The 26,024-nt window shown below is 39.5% G+C and overlaps 3 protein-coding genes across 3 annotated transcripts in view; 2 read left to right on the top strand and 1 right to left on the bottom strand.

The window, feature by feature from the left end:
* The window catches only part of LOC144635400 (scavenger receptor cysteine-rich type 1 protein M130-like), a 327,613-nt gene that overhangs the window by 259,270 nt on the left and 42,319 nt on the right, over nt 1–26,024 (top strand). The window lies entirely within an intron of this gene.
* Nucleotides 1,368–21,957, bottom strand: LOC144634927 (translation initiation factor IF-2, mitochondrial-like). Its single transcript, XM_078493982.1, has 18 exons — nt 21,828–21,957; nt 21,042–21,155; nt 19,495–19,566; nt 19,067–19,133; nt 15,809–15,868; nt 15,105–15,186; nt 13,733–13,878; nt 12,313–12,492; nt 12,104–12,153; nt 11,608–11,697; nt 10,177–10,301; nt 8,634–8,712; nt 8,328–8,453; nt 7,239–7,416; nt 5,455–5,592; nt 4,496–4,611; nt 3,764–3,950; nt 1,368–1,699 (listed from the first exon to the last, which is right to left on the bottom strand). Exons 1-18 carry the CDS (start codon nt 21,861–21,863, stop codon nt 1,530–1,532), a joined length of 2,016 nt encoding a protein of 671 aa, XP_078350108.1. The 5' UTR covers nt 21,864–21,957; the 3' UTR covers nt 1,368–1,529.
* LOC144635085 (prolyl-tRNA synthetase associated domain-containing protein 1-like) lies at nt 22,210–23,919 on the top strand. The gene has a single exon (XM_078494165.1). It carries the CDS (start codon nt 22,299–22,301, stop codon nt 22,797–22,799), a length of 501 nt encoding a protein of 166 aa, XP_078350291.1. The 5' UTR covers nt 22,210–22,298; the 3' UTR covers nt 22,800–23,919.

The following is a 26,024-nucleotide window of genomic DNA, read 5'->3' on the forward strand; positions in this document are numbered from 1 at the left end:
ATGAAGTAAAAAAGACTAAAAATACCGTGACGGTGTAATGATCTGCCATCTAGAGAGGGGCTAATTTAAAAAAAATCGAACTTTCAGAGGGGGTAAAAAGAGCTTTTATAATGGTAATTATATCAAACATGAGAGAATGTTTTCTCTCATTTCTGAACACCAAGAAGAGAGAAACCATTGGTCAGGGGTGAAGGCATGTTTAAATTAAACCGGCCTTCACTCCAATGGTTTCCCTCTTCTTGCTAAAAAGGTTTAATCAAGAGGACAATGAATTGGTTCAAGTTACGTTCATTAGTTATGTTCTAGATCAACGATTGGTGTTGCACTAAATGGTTGCCACTTGCTCAAGGTTAGAAAACCCTTAAAGAAATCATGCACTAAAAGCTGTACTTCTACAAATTGATAGCAACACAGAACTAGCATGAGTTGCTAATGTGATGCAGGCATCACACAGTGGCCAAAATTGTCCATACAAAGTCTTAAATTGTCCGAAAACTTTCGCTTTAAACCCAAAAAGAAACGCCGTCCCTGGAAAGTTAAGGTTTATACGCCACTGAGCGTCCCAGCTTGAAATGTTCTTTCACCGTACTATTTCTTTAACAATTTATTACAAACGTTTGCTCACTTTCGAGTCAAAAGTTCGAGGCAGCGAAGGCCGGATGTGACGTCAACTTTTGCATTTGACTGCTGTGTGTGCAGGCATTAGCAAAGAGAATTTAATTACATTTTTGATAATCAAAATAATTAAATTAATAAATGAGTGATTTTTCTCACAGCATTTTCCAAAAGACACACATTTATACAACTCAGTTATCCTTTACTTCACTTATGTCATTGTCTCCCATGCACTGGGACAACCAGATGTACCTTTCTGTGTCATAGCTAGGCTCTGCCACCAATTTACATGTCGCATGCCTTCATAACTGGTAAATTATGCAGCCTACTGCAGTGCAGCTTAGTATGGAACAATGGCATGAGGCAAGCCCAGGGGGGTACTCCGGCTTGTAAATGACGGGGATGATCGAATGAAGACAAAACTCAGGAGCCAAAAAAATCCCTAAGTCTTCCGACAGTACCCAAAAAAATCCCTGGACCAAAAAGAACCCCCCAAAAACTCCCTTGTCAAATTACCCCTAAATTGCCAGGCAGGGGCAATAACGCTCAAATTTGATTATTCATCATACAATAAATACGCCAAGGCCGTGCCAAAGCACTTAGTGGCACCATAAAAAAAAAAAAAAACAGAATGTAGTGGCTAAGGGAAGATGCCCTGACAGAAAAACCCTGGTCTACCAGATTAGAGAGCTAGGGGTTGGGCATGATAAGGCCAATCTATCAAAAGTTACTTATTACAAGAACCGGAAAAAAAAAGAATCAGTCTTTGTTGTTATGTATCATTTATTTACAATTATAGAATATCATCATTATAAAAACAACTTACACAGCTTGTTATGTCAAGTTTTCCAATAGACTGAGTTACAAATGACTCACAGTCTTGCTGATACATTACTAGATACATTTTAAACAAATCAGAAACCCCAATCCCAGTTAATTTCTTTTTCCTTTGTGGTAACGGCATAACACTGTATCACATCTCCTTCCTGGACATCTGTGAATTTCTCAAATGATAAACCACATTCTGTTTCTCTTTTCGCTTGGCTTATATCATCCATTCCACGTTTCATGGTGGCTAACTGTCCTGTTATGAGGGAAAATAAAGTTTGGATCATTTACCATGCCACAAGTAATTTTTAATCTTGTAGACATTTGAGTACCTAGGGAGATCCCCTAAGATGTGAATACTGATAAGAGTATAATGTTGTCCTAACAGATCAACCACAGATGTGAACTCCAAGGGTTACAAGGGTAAAGGTCACTCTTGTTAGTGGTTACTCATTTTAGCCATAATTTTTGCAAATTGGGCGAAAATCGCTAAATTTAATACTCGCTAAAATTTGTCTCAGTCAAATTTAATACTTGTTGAATTTAAGTACCCCCCTGCCACCCCAAAGGAAAACAAATTAAGGTGGCCGAATACAGTTTTTACGTAGCTCACAAGCGTGCGCTACGATTTTCTGCTTGACGTCATTATTGGTCGCGCGAGCTATAAAAATGGCGCTAGCAACTCTAAACAGAAATGAAAAAGAGTTCCATTTGTTTTACCGCGCTTTACCAAATTTGTCTACAAAAGAAAACTTCAAAATACTTTCAGATAGGTCTTGAAACCTGGGGCGCAAAACATTACGACAAAAAAGGTGGATAAACAACCAACAGAGAAGTTCTAATTCTGTCTTTTATTATCGCTCGCGACGCATGGCGTCATATTAGCGCGCGCTCGCAAGCGTAATTTGATTCGCTTTGGAGGTCGTAAAAGCCAGATTTTGATCCAAATTTTCTCGAAAACCTACCGTACAACCTATTATGAAACGTTCACAATTCAATGTAAGGGGTGAACCACATCCACAGCCAAAATTTTGAAAAAAATCTGTAAGACATATTTTGAGCTATTTTTATAATCGGGAAAATGTCACATTTTCCTATTTTGCGAAAAAACCGTCTTACAGATTTTTATATTATTTTGCACGAATGTTTTATCAAAGCCAATTTCTAATTTCTGAAATTTTGAGGTAGGGTCATACGGGTAGATTTCGAGAAAAACGCCATTTCACCTACTAGTGCCAGTCCCCTCTGAAGCACTCGGCCGTTCATTTTAGCTGTTTATTAGCATTTTTACTTCCCAAATGTCGCATATGATGGTTATAGGAAGTAACAAACAGTAATACGAAAAGGATAAAACATTTCTGGCGATTGTAAAAGAGAGATAAAAGATGGACTGATTTTCCCTCTCAAAACTGTACTAACGTGCCACCTTAAACATAGGCAACTTGAAATTCCTTTTTAATTTTTTTAATTTCAAGTGAGTTTGTTGTTTTACTGAACATTTATTTTCATGGTTTACACGACAATTTTATTATCACTTTTTTAAACTTAAACTTGCTATAAAAAATTGCTAAAAACAGTAGCCACTAACAATAGTAACCTTAAGGTATAACCATGTTCCTCTAGGAGACCTCCTGAGGTATCAATCCAAAGGTATGAGCCCGTCTTGGGGATGTTCTAAGATGTGGGTAACTTGTGTTCCTGGCCTTCTAAGAAAAAGACCTTGTGTGCTCCTCCAGAAGACCCCCTAAGATACAGACCCAAGGGTCCCTATTCCTCTAGATGACCCTTTTAGATGTGGACCAATTGGTGGGTACATGTTCCATGATCCTCTAGAGGATGTCCTAAGATGTGGACCCTTTGGGTCAGTCCCTGAGAAGTGGATCTAAGGGCGTGTTTAGATATTAGGCCCCCTTGGATGTACAAAACCATGGCTTTGGTTACTTTTAGTGGTGTGTGATCTATAGGGAAAACAACTGTCTAAATGCATGAGAAAAATGGCACAAAAAATCGTAGTACAGACTGCACTACGCGAGTGATACCATTATCATTTTTTTTTTAAATGTTGCCCTTACTAACAAATAAAAGCTTATAACTGCAAGCAAACCAGAGTAAAACTAACTGCAAGCAAACTGGAGTGGAACTATATATAACTGAAAACACAAGCTTGAAACTTTTTTATCTCTTTTAGACAGTTTTTGGGCGCGCAATAAAATTCACCATTTTGTGCATGCATTTAGACAGTTGTTTTCCCTATAGAGTGCCGCAATAATAAAAGTTATAACTAAAGCCAAAACTACTCAACAGCTTTACGAAAGCTCACCTTCAAATATGACACTGTTATTCCTTGTTATTCTGTATAAATTGTTACGAACAATGCTTCCTGTCTTTACCCGACACCCGGCCACTGTAGCCTTACGAGCGCCACTCAAATGGAACACTTTAAGAACTGCTGCTTCACCAGTGATAGATTCTTCATGAACAGGGGGCAGCTTGTTTGATAGTTCACCCTGCCAATATGTGATACAAAAACAAATATTAGATCATGCATCAGCCCCTTTAGAATAAATTAGGCCAGGGCTGCCTGGTACGGTTCAACAATGATAACTCGCCACTACAAGTTTGACATAATATATCAAACACAAGAGGCAGTTTTTCATCAGCTGGATATCCAAACAAGGAGAAGAGAGTTGAAAATATGACATGTAGCGGAGTATTTTTGATGCTATATTAGAGTACTGAAACTGATAACAAGCAGCTGGCTGCGGATGGCTCGGATGGAAATGGACTGAAACTTGAAAAAGTAAAGGCATTTTTTTTTTTAAGTTGTTTCCATGTGTCTTCCAAAAAAATCTAAATTTATAGCCGTAACTTGATTTCTATCTGCAAATTCAGGTTTAATCTTCCTTTAGATGTTTAAAGATAATGTTTTTATGGGTTAAGTTGCCTAATTTCAGAACAGTGCAAACCAAAAATCGGCAAAATCAACATGACAAAGCTCCTTTAACTTGATGAATTTTTAATGGGTTCGAGAAATAAATTATATTTTACAAACCTTGATGTCTTCCAACAGCTTATAAATGATCTTGTGTTGTTTAATGGAGATGCCAAGCCGTTTTGCTAGCATTTGTACTTGGTTTGAAATCTGCACATTGAAGCCAAACACTAAACCTAGAAGATCAAAAGAATTTTAGGTGTTATATATTGCATTATTCACGGCCATCAACCCCGTCAAGGATGATGATCACTGAACATCGAAAAGAGAAAAGAACAACACTCGATCAAGATCGACCAATCACAACCCAGAGGTGACCTTTTGAACCCAATGATTGTAGTGAATGTGTCTTTCCTGGGAGGTCTGCTAAGATGACTCATGGCAGGGAAAAACGCAGCCCTTAAACAAGCAGGTTTTGTGTCTTAACGAAAGGTGCAGCTAAGTGAATGCTACAGAACAATACATTGTTTTTAGATGTGGTGTTATTTATTGTGTAAGACCATTCAAATGAAAGTTACTGAGAAGTAATTTTATTTGTTTTGCTGCACAAGGTGGTTCTAATTAACAATTAGACTACAAGCCCGAGTTTTCTATGAGCAAATAGTCAACGAGGCGCAGCCGAGTTGACTATCGCTCATAGAAAACGAGGGCGAGTAGTCTAATTGTTTTAGTAGAAACTCTAAAGGATTGCAGTCCAAAACCTACAATATTGTGCACTTTGAAGACAAAAATCAAGAAAATTTACGGCTTAAAGAGCTACGCGAGCGCGCGACTGTTTTCTATCGGCGAATAGAAATCAGTGGGAGAACCAATCAGATTCGCGGATTTCCAATAGAACACAGCCGAGTTTCTACTAACACCACTTATTACTGCCTGGAACATCTGACAGGGTGGCAAGAGAGATGCAAGCCACCACTGACAACTTTAGCACACTCAGAATTAAAGGTTTTATTTCAAACACTGAACAGTACTGTTGATGAAGGTAAAAAAATCTTGACTGCAACTTCACATGTACTTACCCTTGAATGTCTGTGCAAGCCTAATGTCATTTTCCGTTACAGCTCCTACGTTACTGGACAACACATTTAACTTTATCCTTTTTGATTTGTAAGTTGCTAGGGCATCATTGATGGCCTCTATTGAGCCATCCACGTCACCTGTAAAAAAATTAAAAAAAGCCCCTTAAATTAAGACTTTCAAACACTATAAAGTTGTGAAACTAAGGATTCATGTTTCTTCAATTTGGATACGGAGGCTCACAATAGTTTCAAGCACTTCCTAGGTCTTATACTTTGATGCATCAGTACGACAAATCTATTACTTACAGTAATTAAACAAAAACTTTTTGTTAATGCGCTGAAATACGAAATTTCTCAGACGTTTCGAGACTTCTGTCTCTTCATCAGCGTACAAATGCCACTACAATAATGATATCAAGCAAATTTCCAATCATTTCTGAACAAGTTGCGGTCATTTTTGTGATGTCACTAGTTACCATAGCAACAGTATAACCTGTTAAAAAACCCCTTTATTTTCCCTTTACATGTTAGTGCTAATAAGTTATGATCAGCATGTTAATAAGATGCAATTTTTTTGCAAAGTTAAAAAAAATATACAGGGCGGTTTCAGGGCCACCTTAAATTTTCCTTTTCCTTTTTTTGTGATGCATTTAACACTTATGCAACAAAATGTGCAATCTAGCACCGAAAACAAAAGTGGGTATCATTATCCAGGGTTCATACAAAAATTGCAACCATTTTTCAAGGACTTTTCAAGGACCAAACTGAATTTTCAAGGACCACCCACCAGGAATGTTATTTCACAGATGGTACGTCCATACTTTAATGCACATTCTCAGTCCAAGCTAACAGGTTTTAAAGGTTTTTAAATGCCTAAAATGCATGCATCATGGGCAGGACAATTAAGAGTTCTATACAAAACCACTGGTGAATTTGTTTCACTGACATTTAAACTTACATGCGCAGTTGGATTTCTTTGCTGAGTGTATCGAATTTATGAGTTCGAGTTAGAAATTTCGAGTTCGAGTTATGGGGTAACATCTTTTCAGTTGGTCACGCATAGTGTCGCCCTTATCACCAAATGAAAGCTAACCGCAAGCAAGTAGGAGAGGAACTAAATGCAAGCATTAATAGGAGTGGAACTAACCGCAAGCAAACCAGAGTGGAGCTTACCGCAAGCAACTTGAACTCTATATTTTAACTCGAACTCGAAATTCTTACTCAAACTCGAACTCAACTCGAAATTCTAACTCGAACTCGAACTCATGAAATGGACAGACCCTGCTTTGCCTTTCAATTTCCCTTTATCAGCTGCTTTTACACCCGGCTTTTTCAGTGTTTGAAGCTGCTAACCAAAGTCTATGTAAAGCAGTTCTCTTTCGACCCAACAGAACTACATTCAAAATTGAAGAAAATTTAATGACTTTTCAAGGACTTGCACACAAATTCAAGGACTTTTCAAGGAAAAATGGAATTCAAGGACTTTTCAAGGACCCCCCCCCCCCCCCTAAAATTCAAGGACTTTTCAAGACTGTGCGAACCCTGTTATCTACATTGTAGTACTAACAGTAGAAACCTTGATTTCACGAGCCTCCAGAATTGGAAGAAACAAAAATTGCTTTGAGAAACTGGGAGGTTCAAGAAATCGGGGGTAAAGTTACAGAGAAGTACTATCCAAGGAAAACGAAAATTGGTTCGATAAGTCGAAAGTTCAGAGAAACCAAGGGTTAGAGAAATTGGGATTCTACTGCAGCAGTATTTCATTTGCTTGTTCATGCACCAACCTTTGATAATGATATTTAACTTGTCTGAGCTGTCGTAGACACTGTTGGGTGGTTTTGGAGCTGGGTCTCCTTTGTAACTAAGTTGGACATCCAGTAAAACATTGTGGACATTTTCTGATGACATTTTTCTTTCGCGGAACATTGCCTGTTTCCTGCTTACCATATCCTGAGCTTCTTGCTGCGAGTGTTAATTGACACAAAAATATGAGTTGGGTGGGGTCTGTGTGGGGAGAGTGTGTTGTGTGTGTGTGTGGGGGGGGGGAGGGGTAAAGAATGACTGAGTGTACGATTTTGTTTACATTTCAGTCATGATACAATAAAGATCTGACTATGCAAAAGCTTCAAGGGTCTTCTGCCAAATACAGTTACACCTCCTTCCTGTAAGCAATCGTCCTCCCGAATAATCTTGCTTATCAAATCCTTATAGTCGGAAACTCTATTGAATAAGTGACCACACCACATAAGCAACAAAGCCACTTTGTGGGCTGATGGCATTATCTTTAAACTATCTAGTCTACCGTAATTGCATTCATGTAAGATGACTACCGTAGTTACTCGAATAAGGGCCGCGGCACTCATTAAATTTTTCGCTCATCAAGCTGAGTGCAGAGCTTATTCAAGGGCGGTGCTTAATATGTAAAATTTGGACAACACAAAGAATCTTATCTTTTACCAGTAATTGAAAAGAGCATCTTTTTGATTCTCAGTATTTGTCTCTTGCTGAGACAGCAGTCCTGGCAAAGTTTGCGGCATTCACAGCCTCTACAGAACTATGTATTGTAAGAAGTGTAGCATACAGTAAACTAATGGGCAAGCGGGAAAACAATCACTTTGAGCTTTCATTAAGCTTGTTTTAGAGTTGCTTTGTAGTGCCTTTTTTAGTTAAAAGTGATTTATCCAATAACGGACTGTGGCACTTAATCAGGGGCGGTGCTTAATAACTTATTTGTCCAAAAAGGCGGCGCTTATTCGAGGGCCGCGCTTATTCGGGGGTGGTGCTTATTCAATAAATACGGTAAGCAGACTAGTCACTTCAAAGTCAATGTCTTGATTAAATCTATTTTTAAGTAATAAGAATGCCACACTTACCTCTGATTTGACTCCAATGACTTCATCCCCTGCTGAGGGAAGCTCCCTCCACCCAACTACTTCCACAGGGGCAGAAGGTGTGGCCTCGGACACAACCTGGCCTCGATCGTCGAACATCAAGCGTACCTACCAAGGAGGAAAATGAACTGTCACTTTGTAAATTCATAATCACTAAAAAAATACAAGGAAAACTGGTTGATCAGCTGAGAATGAGCCCTTTATACCTATAACAACAAAAAACATACTTTAATCAACCCTATTATGAACTGGTTCATAAAAAAATACATTTAGTAACACAAAGTTTACCTTTGCAAATGCCTGATTAGAAACAATTATGTTGCCTTTCTTTAATGTTCCACTTTTAACAAGGACTGTTGCAATAGAACTGAAAGAAGTTATAATTTTTCCATTAATGATATCAGACGCTATATTGATAACGACAATAAGATAATTATATTGTGCTTGCAAGGGGATATTCAGCTTTATTAAAAACTAGCAATAATATATTGCAACTCGTGAGTTTTGATTGGTTAACAGGCAATGGTTTATGAGCTTGTATACCATTGTCCACAAATATGGTAGTCGATGCACATCAATGAAAACAGCTGGGCAGGTAAAAAATTAATTCCTCGCGAAGCGAGGCTGAAGGCCGAGCGTAGCGGGGTGTATAATTTTGTCCCTCAAAGGGCTCAGGCGGGATGAAATCTCGTGTGGAGTTTACGGTCATATATATATATATATTTATTTATTTATTTATTTATTTGTGAGCTTGGTGTGTGGCGGAAATGACGTCACACAGCCGCCGCGCGCTGGTGGCCTAATAGTAAGGCGTCGAACTTGAAATCAGATCTTCGGACCTGAGGTCGGGGGTTCGAATCCGGCTAGGGTTTTTTTTTTTTTTTTTTCTTTTTTTTGTGGGTTCGAATTCTGAGCCTTTCATTTTTATCGTTTTTCTTTTCGGATTAAAATAACATTGATTTCCACATAATACTCCCTCAACGCCTATTCAGGCTATAAACCTTTCATCGCCATCAGGGGCGCGCGGGCGGAGGCTTCGAATCCTCCTGCCGTTCGTTCTTCTTTTTTTTTTATGCCATCAAATAAATGTCCAAAATGCGACTATCCAATAATTTGTCGATGATTTTGAAAATAGCCTGCGCTTCCCAATGCTTTCTACCTCTTTACGAACCAGAAAAAGCCACCATCTTTAAAGCGGAGTAGACCCTGGGAACGAGGGTGTCGCGGCCATGCCCGTTGAAATAATATTTCTAACAAATATATCTTCCTGCCTACTGTGGAAAATTGAATATGTACAATTCAATTAATGTTCAACTTCAAATAATCCACTCCTTATTTATAACACCCCCCCCCTCCCCAACCCAGAGCTTCGCGAGGCCCTACGAGTCACGTATTACTAGTATACATGTAATCACAATTCTTTGGTCGTTTTTAATAAATAAAACAATTATTCCACTCTCGTTTGTTGGATATGAGATCATAATTAGCCAACTTGGCGCTACACCCCTCGTTGACTATCTACCAGGGTGGCAGTTGCCCCCGCCAGGAAAACTTAAAAAACTAAGACAACTAAAGGTGTGCGGAGTTTGCCCCGGCAGTGTGGAGTCTGCCCCTGCAGACAAAAATTAAAATCCTAGGTACGGCCCTGTCTACCATCTCATATCCAACCCGCACTTATGGAATAATTGTTAAGTAGCTATTTGTACACATATATGTACTTAGTAGATGCCACATTCACTATGTTAATATGAATAATAAGTTCTAAACAAAAATAGAAAATGCAAATTCATGGGCAAATTAAATTGCAGCAGAAAAACTGAATAATCTGTACCCTTTTCCTTTGTCTTTTCGTGATTCTAGAACAATTCCTTCCACAGGGCAGTTTCTCTTTGCCTTAAGATCGTGCAACTCCGCAAGAGTGGTGATTGCTTCCAAGAGTCCATCAAAGTTTGTTCCCTTAAGGATAAAGAAGAATTCAAAATAATTATGTTCAACTTGGCAAACAATTTCAAAAAGGTCTTTTATCCAAAGTTGGAGTGGGTGGTGTGATGGCCTGGGTCGTCACAAAGTGCGAGGCAGCGAGGTGTGCGATCCATTCCAGTTAGCTTAAAAAGTACTTTGGTTGGCCTAAATGACACTCCAGTTAGCCAACAGTTAGCTTACGTAGCTTGCGGTTAGCCTAGCTTTTATTTGGAGTAGGGATTTCTGCCTTGCATGCTTTGCTTCACATAGCTGCAAGGCAAGGCTGCATGGCCTAGCTGCATGGCCGTATGGTGAGCGTGTTGAAACTTGTTGAAATCAAGTGGTCTGTGTTTGAGTGCTGGTCAAGGACAGTGTGATGTGTTAGATGGAGGATGACACTCTTACAGTGTCTCTTTCTGCCCAGGAGTAAACAAATGCTGCAGCTTACTGCCCGAACAACCAGACAAAATGGTTGGACAAGTTCACAAGGAGTGTAACTGGTGATGGACTTTAAATTAAATGTAATAATAAAAGTGCACATGGTCAAAACACCTTAGTTCAGGAGTTACATTTGCTAAAAGTGTACTGCCTTGCATAAGGGTAAGGGTAAAGGTAAAGCCTGCTGTCAAGTCAAGTGGTTCATCAGGCCAGAGTATTATTTTCTACTCCCCCACGAATGGGATACTAGTCCATCACAGGGTTACCCACCCCACCTCCCCCAACAGTAAATTGGCCGGAACCCATTTTATACACCTGAGTGGAGAGAGGGACCATGAGAAAAGTGTTTGCCTAAGAACACAACCCAGTGCCCCGGCCAGGGCTCGAACCTGGACCGCTCGATCTGGAGTCTGGTGCACTAATGAACCATTAGGCCACAGCACCTCCCCCTTTCATAAAAGATTGGATAATTGTGAAGAACAGCTCCCGCTAACCGACTGCCGGTCAACTGTTGGTCGTTTGTTGGTCGTTTGTCAGCCGACAACCTGCCGACAGGTTTTGGCTATGATGTTGGCCAACGGTGCCAGCGGTGATGTGTCGGTAAGATGATGGTAAGTTGTCGGTTATACGGTAACACTAACCTTTTTGTTAGCGGGAGCTGTTCTTCACAATTATCAAAGATTGTAGATCTTAAGCCTAAACTAAATAAACAACAAACTTAAGAGAAAGCTTTAAAAAGATTTCCTGCGGGAAGATCCCCTGATGCACAAATTGTATGTTCACACTAGCAAAAAAGGGGCACTGTCCTCAATAACAATACTGCATCTGAGTTATGTAAAATAATCAATTTGCTCATTTGTACATTTAATGCTGAAACTTCTACTGCTTGGATGTCTCCACCAAACTCCTCAAGCTGCACTCCATGCTGAAGAAGCTGCTGTTTGGTTTGTTCCTGTGTGAAGCAAAAGAAATCTTAATGCCCTCTCTAGGTTTTGACAGTAAGGAATTCGAACCAGGGTGGCAAGATCCTTGCAATTAAGTCAGAATGACAGCCAATAATCTCCTAGTGCAGTCCTCAGCAAAGCTTCATTAATAAGAGATGTAGAACACAACTTTAGTTAGTAATTGAACCAGAATTGAACAAACTTTACCCAGTCTGGACAACAATTTGAAAAAATTGGACCAGCAAAAACTAGCAACCTTCAGAACCTAGTGCCCAATGGCTGCTAAGTGCGGCATGACTGAAAACGAGCTTTGAGCTAAGTACATTCATGACTGTTCTCTAAATGTTTAAAATTAATAATTTATGCAATCGTTACAAGCATATTACTTAATGTCTTAAATCTGAACAAACATACCACATTGACTTTGGGCTTGTCCACTTTATTAAGTGCCACAATAATGGGAACTGCGAGTAAGACAATATTTACCAATTAAACAAATCGGGCAACCTTCAAAAATTGGGCAACATAGTGTTCATAATGAACAGAGTGCCCCAGAGACTTAATTAAGCCATTTGCATTTTAAGATCACTGTTAATAAGTTAGTTATTTTGACTTCATCGTACCTCTTGCTTTTGTGGCATGTTTTATTGACTCAATTGTTTGTTGCTTAACGCCTTCGTCCGCTGCCACAACAAGTACAACAATATCTGTGACATTAGCTCCTCTGGCTCGCATTGTTTCAAATGCTGCATGGCCAGGTGTGTCGATGAATGTAATCGTCTTGTCTGCTCCAGGCACATAAACTGAAAGAGGAAAAAAGATGTGAACATCATCTGAATCGGCACGTCAAAAGTGCAGAAACAAACTTAAGGAACTTTTAGCGAGAGCAATCCATCCTGTGTACTAATATGACTTTTTGTGTCAGCTCCCTCTAGGATAGAAAGGTCCAACTTTCCACTTAAAGGAGCTCAGTCATGGACAACTCATCTTGAAAAAACTGGCAAGTTTTTTCAAGTTTCACAGTCGTAATCCGTCTTAATCTTCGTCAGACGAAAACCATCCTTGGGTATTTTCGGGTTTTGATTACTCTTTTGTTGTTTTCCTACATTACACAACTATTATTTTGAGGTTTCCTTCAATTTGGAAGTAATCAGAAAAATGACTTAAAATATCGTGACAATGCTCCTTTAAGGAGGGTGTCTACATGTACTATAAAGAGAGTTCAGTTACAGAGAAGTGAGAAAAATTTTGCATGGAACCAGTGAATGTCCTCAAGATTTGGGAGGAGCAGGAATCCAGGAGTCCTATGGACGGCCACCTAGTTATACAATACAGTGCAGTTTTGCTGTTACCAAAAATTTGTGCACATCTGGTTGTCTGTTGCTCTAAAAGTGATTGCCAAAATAAGTTATAGCACAACTAAAGTAAAGCGCACGTTCTGATTGGTTAATTAAGCGTCTACTAATTGCCCATGCGTGCACGCTGAGGTATGCCTTCAACCTGAGCGCACGCGCTGATCTGATGCGACATGGCACAAGAAAGTGCCACTACTTCATGATTTTTTACTTGTTTTCTCGATTTTCCTGTGAATTTGAAAAGTTAAACATAAGAAAAACCATTTCTCCATAATGCTGAAAGACTTTGAGGTAAAACGCAAGTTTGAACAAATTCAAAAGTTTGTTTGTTTGTTTTTTCTTTTAGGTTTTCATCAGCGTTTACGCGAGCACTACACGCAAAATTTGTTTAAATAAGGGTGTGCACTTTTACCTCTGTCAAAGAAACTGTAAATCGCCTAAAAGTTGACTGTGCTATAAAACAAATGGTAAACGTCACAGCGTGCACTATTGAGTTACAGATGCACTTGCCTGGGAGGTTTGCTAAGCACTCAAGAATTAAGCTTGAGTCGCGCTTCTTTCATGCTTAGCAACCTCCCGCGCGCATCTGTAACTCAATAGTGCACGCTGTGATGTTAACCATTTGTTAATTAATAATTATGTATTAATTAATCTGCTATGTACACATTCATGCAATTTGTTTTTTTACCTGAAAATGCACCAATATGTTGTGTTATGCCGCCAGCCTCTCCTGCAGCAACTGATGTTCTTCTTAAGGTGTCCAGCAGTGTAGTTTTTCCATGGTCAACATGACCCATGATTGTTACTACTGGTGGTCTTGGTGAAAGTAAAGAGCTATAAAAAGGCAAAGAGATAAAAAATATTTTTATTTGTTTTTAACTGCAACGATTGCCCAAAACACGGTTTATTATTATTGGGTAAGGAAAGAAAACAATTATTTACTAGGTTAATGGTAAGTGCATCATATTCTGGATCGAGAGATCTGCTATTCAATTTGAATCTAGCCATTGGCATGGCATTGTGTTGTGTTCTTAGGCAAGAAGTCACAGTGCCTACATAATTATGTATCTCTAGCCAGGAGTAGTTAAATAGTTAGACTAAGCAGGAATATTGACAAGTCAGAGCTGAAGCAACCTTATAGACCCATACCCAGTCAAGAGGTAGGGTTAAGTCCATGTTAGAGCCAAGTGTCACTTAACTTCTCAATTTATTTCTGTCTAGGAGTGTTTCTACTCCCCCCTGAATAGCATCCCATTCAGGGGGGAGTTGGAAATCACAAGTTCACCCAACACTAGTCTCGTCTCAATACCTTCCGTCACAAAGCTCACAAAAAGTTTCAACCTTCACCGAACACGTTCTCTCTTCTTCTTTAAATCAAAGATCATTATTTTTGTAATGCATTCTATGTTCACGTGATCAACTTGTCGCTCAAGCTTAGTTACAATGATCTGATTAGCTGTTGATTACTGTCACGATTCATGATATGAATTCCTTCTTTGTCACACATCTGTAAGTAACACAGCTATAAATCTTCAACAAAGGCTACCCCCAGCATTTGATTTGTCTGTACATGTTTATTCTCGCAGCTGGAGCGAGGAATTGTGAGAGTAAAGCATCTTTCTTAAGAACACAACACATTTACTAATAATGGCTAGGGCTCGAACCTGGACCTCAGGGGGGTTACTTGCAGTATACATGACGGGGTGGGGGGGGGGGGGTCTGACGGAGCTTCATATTGGGAACCCCAAAAAATACATGAGCCTGAAATTTTACACCCAAAAAAATACCTGGCATCAAAATTTTCTACCCCAAAAAGTACAAGACCTAGCACCTCGATACTGATTTATTCAATCAAACAGACTTTAAGACCTAAAAAAATAACATGACAGATCTCTTGACCCAAAAAAATACTGAGGGTGTGAATTTTCAACCCAAAAAAATACGTCGGACCTCCCCGTCATGTATACTGCAAGTACCCCCCCCCCCCCTGGGACCTGGACAGCTACTTGTCAGCAAGTCAGGTAAAGGAAAGAATGCAAAAGCAGCAAGTTTTAACAAACCTTGTGGTTTCCTTGACATCTGAATGAATGGGAGTCATTTTATGTTCTAGCACCAACAGCTCTGCCAGGTCAGGTGAAAGCACTGCAAAACATTGGCAAAATTTGATTGTCTGAAGCAAATAAATGCTTTGTTGATAATGCCTTACTGCTCACAACAGGCATTTTATTTAATTAATTATTTTAATATTCTTGTCTTGGGGTCATGTGTTCTATGGCTAATTGAATATGAAAAATAGATTAATGTAGTACTATTTTGTTATAATACTTGCAGATGCTCCATACCTATACCTGCCAACTCTCACGCCTGCGAGTTGAAAACCTCGATCTCACGCCAACTCACGCTTACGAACCAATTTCTCACGCCTAGTTGAAAAATGTGAGTTTTTACAACCACAAACGACACATTTTGCAAAAAAATGTAATCTCAAACCAGTGCGAGAAAAGAATACTCCATGTAAAATGAGTATATTGCGATACTTTCCCCGAAATGACAGAGTTTTGGACAAAAAAAGAGTTGGGAACGAGGTCGTGTTTAGCAAAACACGTCCATGTACTGGGATCGGGATATGTTCGGAACGTCTTCGAAATACTTCGGACATCTTCGAAAAACTTCGGACATTGTTGTATCGTCTTCGGAAATCCTGGCACTCTCAGGATAAAAATCTCACGCCTTTGACCCAGAAAAAGTTGGCAGGTATACATACCTGTAAATAAACCATGTGGTAACTCCTCTCCAAGGTCAATCAAGACATCAGCTAGAGTGCCTAATGTTAGTAAATGAATTAAAATTGAAACATTAAAGAACATTTTTATCTATTGTTAAATGTTTTTATCACTATCATCATTGTCGTTATTATCATCATCATTGTCGTCGTCATTACATCATCGTCATAATCAGTTCTTGATGTGCCATAGGACACAATAATATGCCACCCTTCTCCTCAGCTTTAATCTAACCCTAACTAGGTTTATAATCTTTACCATTAATATAAATCATTAGATATCAGTTTAAATCAAATTTCAGTACGTCATTCTTATTGTAATATGATCTTTAAATTATATTCAGCTGATTAAAACCCAAACTCTTTTAAGTTGAAATGTGTGAAAAGTGAGGATTAATTTGAACCTTATAATCACCCTTGCCCTAAAACACAATGCAGTGCCCCATCCAGGGCTCAGTCCTGGCCCAGGGGGGCTACTCGAAGTATACATGACGGGGAGGAGGGGTCCGACGTATTTTTTTGGGGTTGAAAATTTACACGCTCGGTATTTTTTTGGGGTAAGGGATCTGTCACATATTTTTTGGGTCTTATCCCCGAGCGAACTTTTCGTTTCAGGTTTTCGTTGTGATCAGAGGATCAGCAAAATATTCATTCGAACTGATGCCAGGTATTTTTTTGGCTCTAAAATTTCAGGCTGTAATGAAATCAGTACATTAACTGTTAATTATGTACGTATAATTAACCCTTTCTCTACGTCACTGATCACTTGCTGTAAGTCTGGACTGAATGAATAAACACCATAAAACGTAAACAGTTCAGTCTGATCGATTTCTCTAAAACTGGTGCCGAGACCCGCATTAAAATGTCAAAGGAAGAACTAAAACACAACAGGGCAGTCAGAGGGGCATACAAAGGTCATTGTAACCAAGACATCAAACGCGCGGAACGTCTTATGACCGATACTGAAGGCGGCATAAACATCACAGAACTGAAAGCAATTGGAGAACGTCTCTCAAGGAGATTGGACGAAATCAAGGCTATGGATACCGCGATCTTGAACGCATTGCAAACAGACGAAGAGATAAGCGAAGAAACCGAGCAAGCATTGACGTTCCAGGACGACATCCATTATTGGATAGTAAAAATTAAAGAATTTGTCACAGACGGGTACCATCCGGTGAGTACGTTCCAAAACAAACCAACACCTAGAGCTCACACTGCTCACATCAACCTTCCAAAACTACAAATCCACCCCTTTGATGGAAACCCACTTGAATGGCTAACGTTTTGGGATAGTTATAGTAACGCAGTGCACAATAATCAGGAACTGAACAATATTGACAAAATGAACTATTTGAAAGGTCTGATAACCTGCAACGCAGCGCGCGCAATTTCAGGGCTTCCAATGACATCACAAAACTATGAAAAAGCCATTGAAATACTGAAAGAACGTTTTGGAAGGAACCAAGTTCTAATCAACGCGCACATGGAATCGCTTTCAAAAATCAGCGCGCCCTCAGCTGATGTGCAGCAATTACGACAATTTTATGATAGCTGCGAGAGCAACATTCGTGCCTTAGAAACGCTGGGAGTCCAGACAGACTCATATGGAAGCCTGTTAATCCCAATACTGCTAAAGAAATTACCGGAACAATTACGTTGTACAATATTTAGAACAAATCCTCAGGCAGATTGTTCCCTAAATGATCTACGAACAGCGCTTTGCCATGAAATAGACACAAGAGAAAAGAGTCAACTCACGCAGGAAAACGATACAAGCTCAGTCGTTGACGACGTTCTCGTACCCACAGTTGGCGCATTACTCACAAACACTCAACCACGCCAAATACACCCGGCTCCGAAAAGCCCCAATACGAACAGAAAATTTCAGCTAAAACCATGCATATATTGCGACGGTAAACACCGTCACGACAAATGCTCGAAAGTAAAGACAACAAAAGAAAGGAAAACCATATTGACACAGAAAAATAAATGCCTTAACTGCCTCAGATCAGGCCACACAAGATATCAATGTCAATCAAGATTTAGATGTCTAAATTGCGGACTAAAACACCATACGTCGATCTGTGAACCAAGCGAGCCAAATCGAGATTCAAGCAAAAGACACGAAAAACAAGAAGACCCACAAAACAGCAAAAACGTCACCTCTGCAATGACAACCTTAGCAAGTACAACGATACATACAAACACACTAATGCAAACTGCACTGGTCACAGCAAGCGGACCAACCACGAGATGCCAAGCACGCATCCTTATCGATACCGGATCGCAAAAGACATTCATTACGCAATGCCTGAAGAATAAGCTACAGTTGAAAGCTGCTCAAAACGAGATATTAGACGTAACCACATTTGGTTCCACCAAAGGTACTCTAAAGTCCTACGAAGTCATGACACTTACCTTAAACGCAGTAAATAAAGATGTCAAAATAACAGCCTTAGTCACGCCCATCATCTGCCCACCACTCTCAAGCATGCAACATATGGAAATTCCTGTTGAATTCAAAGCTCTCGCTTTCGCCGATCCACTGAACGCGAAAGGTGATCGCACAATAGATATACTCATAGGAAACGACCACTACGCCCAGGTCATTCTGGGAAACACAAAGAAATCACAAGATGAGAGATGGATGGCTACACAAAGCAAGTTTGGATGGCTCCTCTCAGGACCGGTACCCAACAATGAATTCAGTACAGAAACTACACTCAACACATTATGTCAAATGATTGATGCACAGCCCACAAGAAACGATGACCTCAACGAAACTCTCACTAAGTTCTGGGAGATAAGCAACATCCCAGACGAGTGCAACGACACAGAGGTTTTGTATTTTTTTGGGTTTGCAATATGAAGCTCCGTTGGACCCCCCTCCCCCCGTCATGTATACTTCGAGTACCCCCCCCCCCCGGAAGTCCTGGACTTCTTGATCCAGAGTCCAGAACATTAACTGTTAGGCTACCATGCTTCCCACGATGGCAGGAGTATTTTGCAGAACACAGAATGCAGAATAATGGTCATTGGGCAGTTTTCTTGCAGTTAGCTTTCACTTCGGTTTGCTTGTAGTTAGGTTTCACTCCAGTTTGCTTGCAGGTAGCTTTACCCCAGTTGTGTGGTAAGTGTTTATTAGTTGGTAAGGGTGCCCATCATTCTGTGTTCTGCAAAATACCCCTGTCGTTCCCACAAGCCTTGAAGCTGGTTAAAAAAGATGTCATTACTAACCTGGTTCTACATTCATCTCGGCAGCAAGCTGTCTGATGGTCATCTCTGGTCTTATAATGATTGACTTCTGATAAATTCAAAAAATAATCATTTGGATCTAATCCTGTTCATTTTTATACTAGTTCCCATTGTTAAATTTATAACTAATTATGTAGTTTAATTATTGTCATGTGCTTTTTACATGAGCCTCTGGCTTGGATAAAGGATTAATTGATTAATTGATTAGAATTGGATTACATTGTAACTACCAAGGTCATGTAGAAATTGTGGTAAATGTTAAATTTATCATAAAAATTTTCCCGAAACACAAGCACAATTTACAGTTTTTTATGATATAATATTTATTTAATAAAATTGTTTCTGCAGTTGCCATGTTTCAATCCATAAAAAAAATCAACTTTTCACTGTTCAGTTAAGGTGAGACATACCTTTGATTCTGGACTTGATGATAAAGTATGCCGCCATCTTATCCCTACCACTCCCCTGGTAAAACTGAAAAACTGTCAAGAAGGATAAATTAGTGAGGACACTTAGTGTCCGAAACAAGGATTATTTTGTCCTTCCCTGGGAAAGAGGTGAGAAGGTCAGAGGAAGGAATATTCTAGGGTTTCTACTTAGAAGGGGAATACCGCATTCCAGTAAGAAGCCAGTCTCCTATTAAATTGCAAAATCCTATATTTTCAGTTACCAATGATGACTTTATTTTGAAATAGTTTTATTCTGTTTGTAAAACTAAAACCTCTATCTATTACTTGATGTAGATTACTTTTAACCACTTTTTAGCAAAAGGGGTGGATTTTTATTTCACATGTAATGATCTTAAGGGTGTGATTTATTTTTGTAGTCCCAAAGGGGTCTGGTCAGATCTACATGTTAACTAACAAAGAGAATTTTCAGGTGTCCTATTTAGACATATTCAGCTGAATTTTGTCACCCTATGCTAGAATTATTATATAGATGTCAAAAATCCCTACCCTACTCCAGACCTGCTTTCCTCCAGTATCACTCTTGCAGTCAGTTGCTTTTAAATTTTACATTATGATTTGTTTTTCCATTTATGCAAGACTCTTACAATTCCAGGGGACTTAATTCTTCATGCCACGGGGCAGACTCCTAGTAAATCATGCTCTATTGGCAGTATCTGACATTTGCAGACTGCAGACTAAACTTATTGTATATATTGTGTTACCATCATTAATTTTACTATGAGTGAATAAGAGCTAGTTAACCTTAAACAGGCTTAGCGATGTGCTTTTCAGGCTAACTGGAGTATTATTCAGGCTAACCAGAGCACAATTCAGGCCAACCAGAGTCTACAGTCTGCATTTGCAGACTGCACTAGTTTGCAAATTTCAGACAGCACACTATTGGTGACCAAAACTATCTGATTTCTATGGCCTATCCCAGACATAGCTCCCAGGGGGGTACTCCGGCTTGTAAATGACGGGGATGATTGAAGGATTTTTTTGGGTTTGAAATTTTCCATTCCGGGATTTTTTTGGGTTGGAAAATTTGGCAAGTATTTTTTTGGGTGACTTGATTTAAATAGGGGATTTTTTGGGGTATTAAAAACAAACTTAGGTGCCTTGGCGCGGCCTTGGCGTATTCATGGTATGATGAATAAACAAACACGAGCGTTCAATTTTTTATGATTTTCTTTGTGTTATATTATTGTCCCTCCTGGCAATTTAGGGGTAATTTGACAAGGGATTTTTTGGGGGGTTATTTTTGGTCCAGGGATTTTTTTGGGTAATGTCGGAAGACGTCGGGATTTTTTGGGGTCCTGAGTTTTGCCTCCATTCGATCATCCCCATCATTTACAAGCCGGAGTACCCCCCTGGGACATAGCTGCTCAATAGCCATATCACAGCGGCATATACCAATATAGCCCATACATGGAGTACCCCAATCCCCCACCCCTGTCAGGACTGTACATTCCACTGTACCTCCCATGTGTATTGTTCAGTGCACAAACCTTAAGCTTCTGCGAAGCATCATGATGTATGTAATATTTCCCAGTGAAATTCCAGGCACTGGTAACTGATCTTAAGTGCTGTGCAGGGTGTCCACGGCAAAAGCACTGAACAACCTAAAACATAATATTTTCTGACTATTTAATTAAGAATTTTACCATTTTGCAAAATGGTACTTACTTAGGCCCATCGCTCCAGGTGGAGCATAGGCCATTGACAACAGCTAGCCAGCGAGCTCGACCTTGGGCTTCAATGGTGTACACTGATTAAAGTAGCTCTTGTTTGGGAGATCCGGTGTCAAATAATTTATGTAAAACTGCATTTCCGAAATGTCTACGAATTAAAAACTACAGATTACAGAAAGGATATTAAAATGCTAACTGATCAGCATTTCAAGTATGCAATAGATGTTAATCTTCAGTCTTATGCCCCTATCAATGGTTTGCCCCAGGATGGGGGGGGGGGCAACCCCAGGGGAATTTGAATTTTTTTGGAATCCAGAGTTGAATTCCCCACCCCTGGGCACCTAGTGAATGTCAAATTTCACATATCTCCTCTTAAATTTCTAACCCAGCAGACCATTTTAAATGTCAAAATCCCTACCCTGGGAGAACTTACGATGTCAAACTCCCGTGGGTTGCCCCCCCCCCCCCAATCTTGGGGCAAACCATTGATAGGTGCATTATGCCTTCGAAAGCAAGCTCAACTTTTATAATTGCAGGCTTGCAGTCAATTTATTTTACTGTGCATTAAGTTTTACTCGGTAACTGGAGCATTATTTTTTTTACCTGTGGTCTTAAGTTAATTCTCAGCAATCTACTCATTTCAACCAGGCTTCATTCCATCAAACAATCACAAGTGAATATTCGAAAAAACTCTCCATCGATCCTCCATGATTGAACGCGACAGCCTGCTGTGGTACAGCGGTGTTAAGGCTACGTCGTGTATCATGGTGTAAGATGTCCCGATAAAAATTTTGGGAAGATTTTGCGATCTTTTTAATAAATAGCGAATATATGGTTTCCAAAGTAATGCTTTCTTTTGAATAATCAGATTTGAAATAAGGTTTTCCCTTATCTGTTTTTTTTTTCTGTACCATTTTTTTTCTATTTTCGAAAGAAGGAATGCGGAGACAGCAAGGTACGCCAAATTATGGCGTACACGAAGTAGTAATAGAATTATTTGCCACGCGAATTTAATTTATTATAGAACACTAGTTCTTTTAGTACTTTTTGCGAGTTTTGAGAAGTGTTTTAAAAATGTCTGGTGGACGAAAGGAACTGATGGAATACCTTGAAAACTTGGGAATTACTTCAGAGACAGTAGAACATCCTGCAGTATTCACAGTGGAGGCTATGATGCCGTATGTCGGCCATCTTCCAGGCGCACACAGCAAAAATCTTTTTCTCAAGGACAAAAAGAAGAAAAGACTTTGGCTCGTCACAGCTTTGGCAAGTCGCGAGGTCAACTTGAACGAGCTTGCCAAAAAGGTTGGAGCTAGTGGAGGATTTCGCTTCGCAGACGAAGAAGTTATGTTGGAAAAGCTTGGGGTCGGGCAAGGATGTGTAACTCCGCTTTCACTGTTCAATGATACAAAACAAGAGGTGACATTCTTGTTGGATGCAAGCTTTGTAGAAGATAACCACGAGAAAGTCAATTTTCATCCTATGAGCAATGAAGCCACAACCGGCATGACACCAGAAGATTTCATCAAATTTGTCAAAGCAACCGGACACGAGCCGGTTATTGTGCATTTTTAAAATCGTTTCAAAGGAAACATTGCGCCACTGAAATACAGAATTGTGTATAGTTAGTTGCAGCATTTTACTAATTTAGTTTCTCACCAAAAAATAAAGTATGGTGTATATTTTTATGGCCGGATGTATATAGGGCCATTCCATTTAATATCTGCATCCCCCCCCCCCATGGAGGGCTTAGGAAATCCTAGGGGGAGGGAGGGGGTCTTCAGCAGTTATTTCTGAGGGGTAGCCATGTCGGTGCCTTTGATCTTTTTATTTTTCTGAAGGGGGGGGGGGTATGTGTCGGCACTTTGATCAAAAAAATCTGAAGGGGTCTTCAAATGCTATTTCCGAGGGGGTTGAGACCAAATACCCTCAATAGGGGGGTTTGGATATTAAATGGAATGGCCCATACTGGGTGACACTAGAGCCCTACTGAGAACTTTGTGGAGTACCCCCTCCCCCTAAGGGTGTTCTGTTGGCCCCTTAAATAGGCCAGGGACCTGTCATTGTTTAGAGTGGGAGGGGTGGGAGAGGAGGTGGTGCAAATGTAGGGAGGTTGTGTTCAAAGAGTCAAAATTCCCAGACCAGACAAGTTTTTGCTATTAAAAAGAATTACAAGAAGTTAATAATCACCAAGTGCAAGACAGGGGCGTAGCTAGCCTATAGACCCATAGGCCTGGGCCTACAAATATTTCAGCCAACTCAAATTTATAAAATTTACATTTAAAAAGCTGGCTGTGACCCTGCAAGACCTCGGACCCATTTTTTTTTTCTTAAACTCTGTTTCGTATTCCTTAAAAGGCAGCAAGATTCTCCGTCTACTAATCCTATGGTTTAAATTCAATTTGTTATCTTGCTTGTAGACTATGGAACTTTCTACCAGATACTCACAGAACAATCACTTGTTACTGAACGACTTTAAGTGACTGGTCCGAAACTATTATTTTATGTAATTTGACCTTATATATTTTTACATTAGGTAGTTTTTATTTATTTGTGTACCATTTTATTTAATCAGCTTCATATTTTTGTTTTTATTATTTTCCTTCTTTGTTATCTTGAAATTTGTTCTCTCGGAGCTATAATCTAACACTAGCTACTCTGATAATCCGAGTTGAAATAAAGTTACAGTAATGTATGTATGGGGTTACATAATTCACCTGGTCAATTTGCAACATGTTTTTTGGCACATCAGTGCTCTCTTCTTTCCTTTTTGACTGAGACTGAGCCAAACAGAAGGTGTTTTGCTCCAGATTGGAGGCACTTAGGCAACCCCCCCCCCCCCCCCCATACTTTACAAGGGGCATCCCTCTGCATGAGGCAGACATGGTTCAATGGCCCCAGGCAAATTTCACTTCATTAGCTTTCTAAGGCAAATGGCAGGCACTGCAAACAAAAACATCTCTCAAGGATTTGTGCACACAAATTTAGATTATATAATTTATTGACTGCATGTTATTATACTGTATTGACAGAACATAGTCAGTAGAGGGGACCCTCTACTAACTATGGACAGAATGACCAACCACCACGCTGATAGCACAAGCAAATCGCTTTGCTAGAATTTTTTACTTGTGTGCAAGTTTTTTTCCACGCATTTAGATTTCTACCATTCCACTGGCAATGTTATAAAGCAATTGGTTCATGCTTTTAGCTGTGCACTATCAAGTTATGGTGCACTTGGGAAGTTTGAAGAGTACTAAAACCTCACCTCGAGCAACTTGCGCTTCTTTCATGCTTTCTTAACTTCCCACAGGCACCATAACTCGATAAATACAAGAACAGGTACTGTTTGGAAAAGGGACTGCAACATAACATTGAACATAATTCTGATTTCACAGATTTTTTTTATTAGTGAACAACCCTTAGCAAGAACTTGCTATGAGGGTGACTGCCTTTTTCCAGCCTTTTTGTTAACTTTCATACATTTTGATGTGTAGTGCCATAAATTATCCATACCTCCCCCACGGAAGGGATTTTTCCTAAGAGCCCCCACCCCTCTGGAAATTCCAATTAAGCTTCATATATTTCCTTAAGTTTTTGGCCTTTCAGACCCCCCCCTACCCCCAGGAATTTCCAATCCCTTCTGTGGGGGGAGTATGGCATTTTCTGGATCCACACAATATCTGAAAAACTAAATTTCTGCTCTAGTTTTACACTGTAACTTTCCAGATTTGCAGACTTGATAATCACGAACCCTGTGAATAACAGCAACTAAGACAACAAAACTAATCATTCTGAGTTTGAAGCTTTTTGAAAGCTTCGTTTATTTTTCAGTCTAGCCATCTTGTGCCATTAGTAAGTACAATAATTTATTCTATTTTCCAAACTTGATAATTAGCAACCTTTTTTATTCACACTAATTAATATCGTCACTAACCTCTGACCCATATATAAAATATCTAAACTGAGCAAAAAACACACAATTTCAAGCCGTAGGACTGTTAAATACTGGTAATATGTAATTGTACTCATTCCTACACGGGGGTGCATCTATGACTTATTCAGTTAGGTGGGGGTGGGGGGTGGGGGGTGGGGGAGATTAAGTAGAAGGACCAAAGAATGGGACTGTCGAAGAGAATCTGGTGGATGCTGTCAAAAAGCACCAAACAATTTTATGATCCTTGCCAGTAGATCACCTACTGTCCGTTTTTACTTTTTGGCCGACAGAGGAATGAAAATTCCAGAGATTGTGATTGGGTAAAAGTTCACAGCCCGGCAAAAGCAGTCTTATGAATACGTTTAACCAATCAAATTTGAAACAGAAGGAAATATTGCTCTGCAATAAAACCAAGCTCAATAAAACCAAGGCTTTTCTTCTGTTGCCTCGAATTAAGCAACAGGCAAAAATGATGGCTTTGATGGGTCTACCCTTTTAACCAATCAGCCACTAAGTAAACATGATCTGTACAAAAATTAAAATTAAACTATTACCCTTGTCAAATTCCATATTAATTTATAAACAATACCCAACTGCTTGTCGTGTCTTCCTTTTTTACATTTTCATACAAAAATAACTCTTGCAGGCATTATGGCAAAGCTAAGAAATAAATAAAATTTTCCACTGTGCTTACTTAACAAGCATGTTCAATAAATTCAAGTTCTAGAGGTGTAGTCAATGAAAAACATTCCTGGGGGGAGTCCCATATGGAAGAGGCAGGGATGCTTGTTTGAAATTTTGAAAAGAACCCAAGACTGATCTGGGTGTGGCTCAAGCTTTTGTGACCCCTAAAAGATACCAGA

The sequence above is a fragment of the Oculina patagonica genome, chromosome 13 (genome assembly GCF_052425735.1).
Source record: "Oculina patagonica isolate OP01 chromosome 13, crgOcupat, whole genome shotgun sequence".
Classification (NCBI taxonomy): Eukaryota; Metazoa; Cnidaria; class Anthozoa; order Scleractinia; family Oculinidae; genus Oculina; species Oculina patagonica.

What these genes read in the sequence shown, in the direction of transcription:
- LOC144634927 (XM_078493982.1), bottom strand. Translation starts at nt 21,863, where the DNA reads ATGAGTAGATTGCTGAGAATTAACTTAAGACCACAG. An exon ending in ACAAGCCCAAAGTCAATGTG is followed by an intron (nt 11,698 to 12,103) that starts GTATGTTTGTTC and finishes TGCTTCACACAG; the next exon opens with GAACAAACCAAACAGCAGCT. An exon ending in TAGAAGTTTCAGCATTAAAT is followed by an intron (nt 10,302 to 11,607) that starts GTACAAATGAGC and finishes TTTATCCTTAAG; the next exon opens with GGAACAAACTTTGATGGACT.
- LOC144635085 (XM_078494165.1), top strand. Translation starts at nt 22,299, where the DNA reads ATGTCTGGTGGACGAAAGGAACTGATGGAATACCTTGAAAACTTGGGA.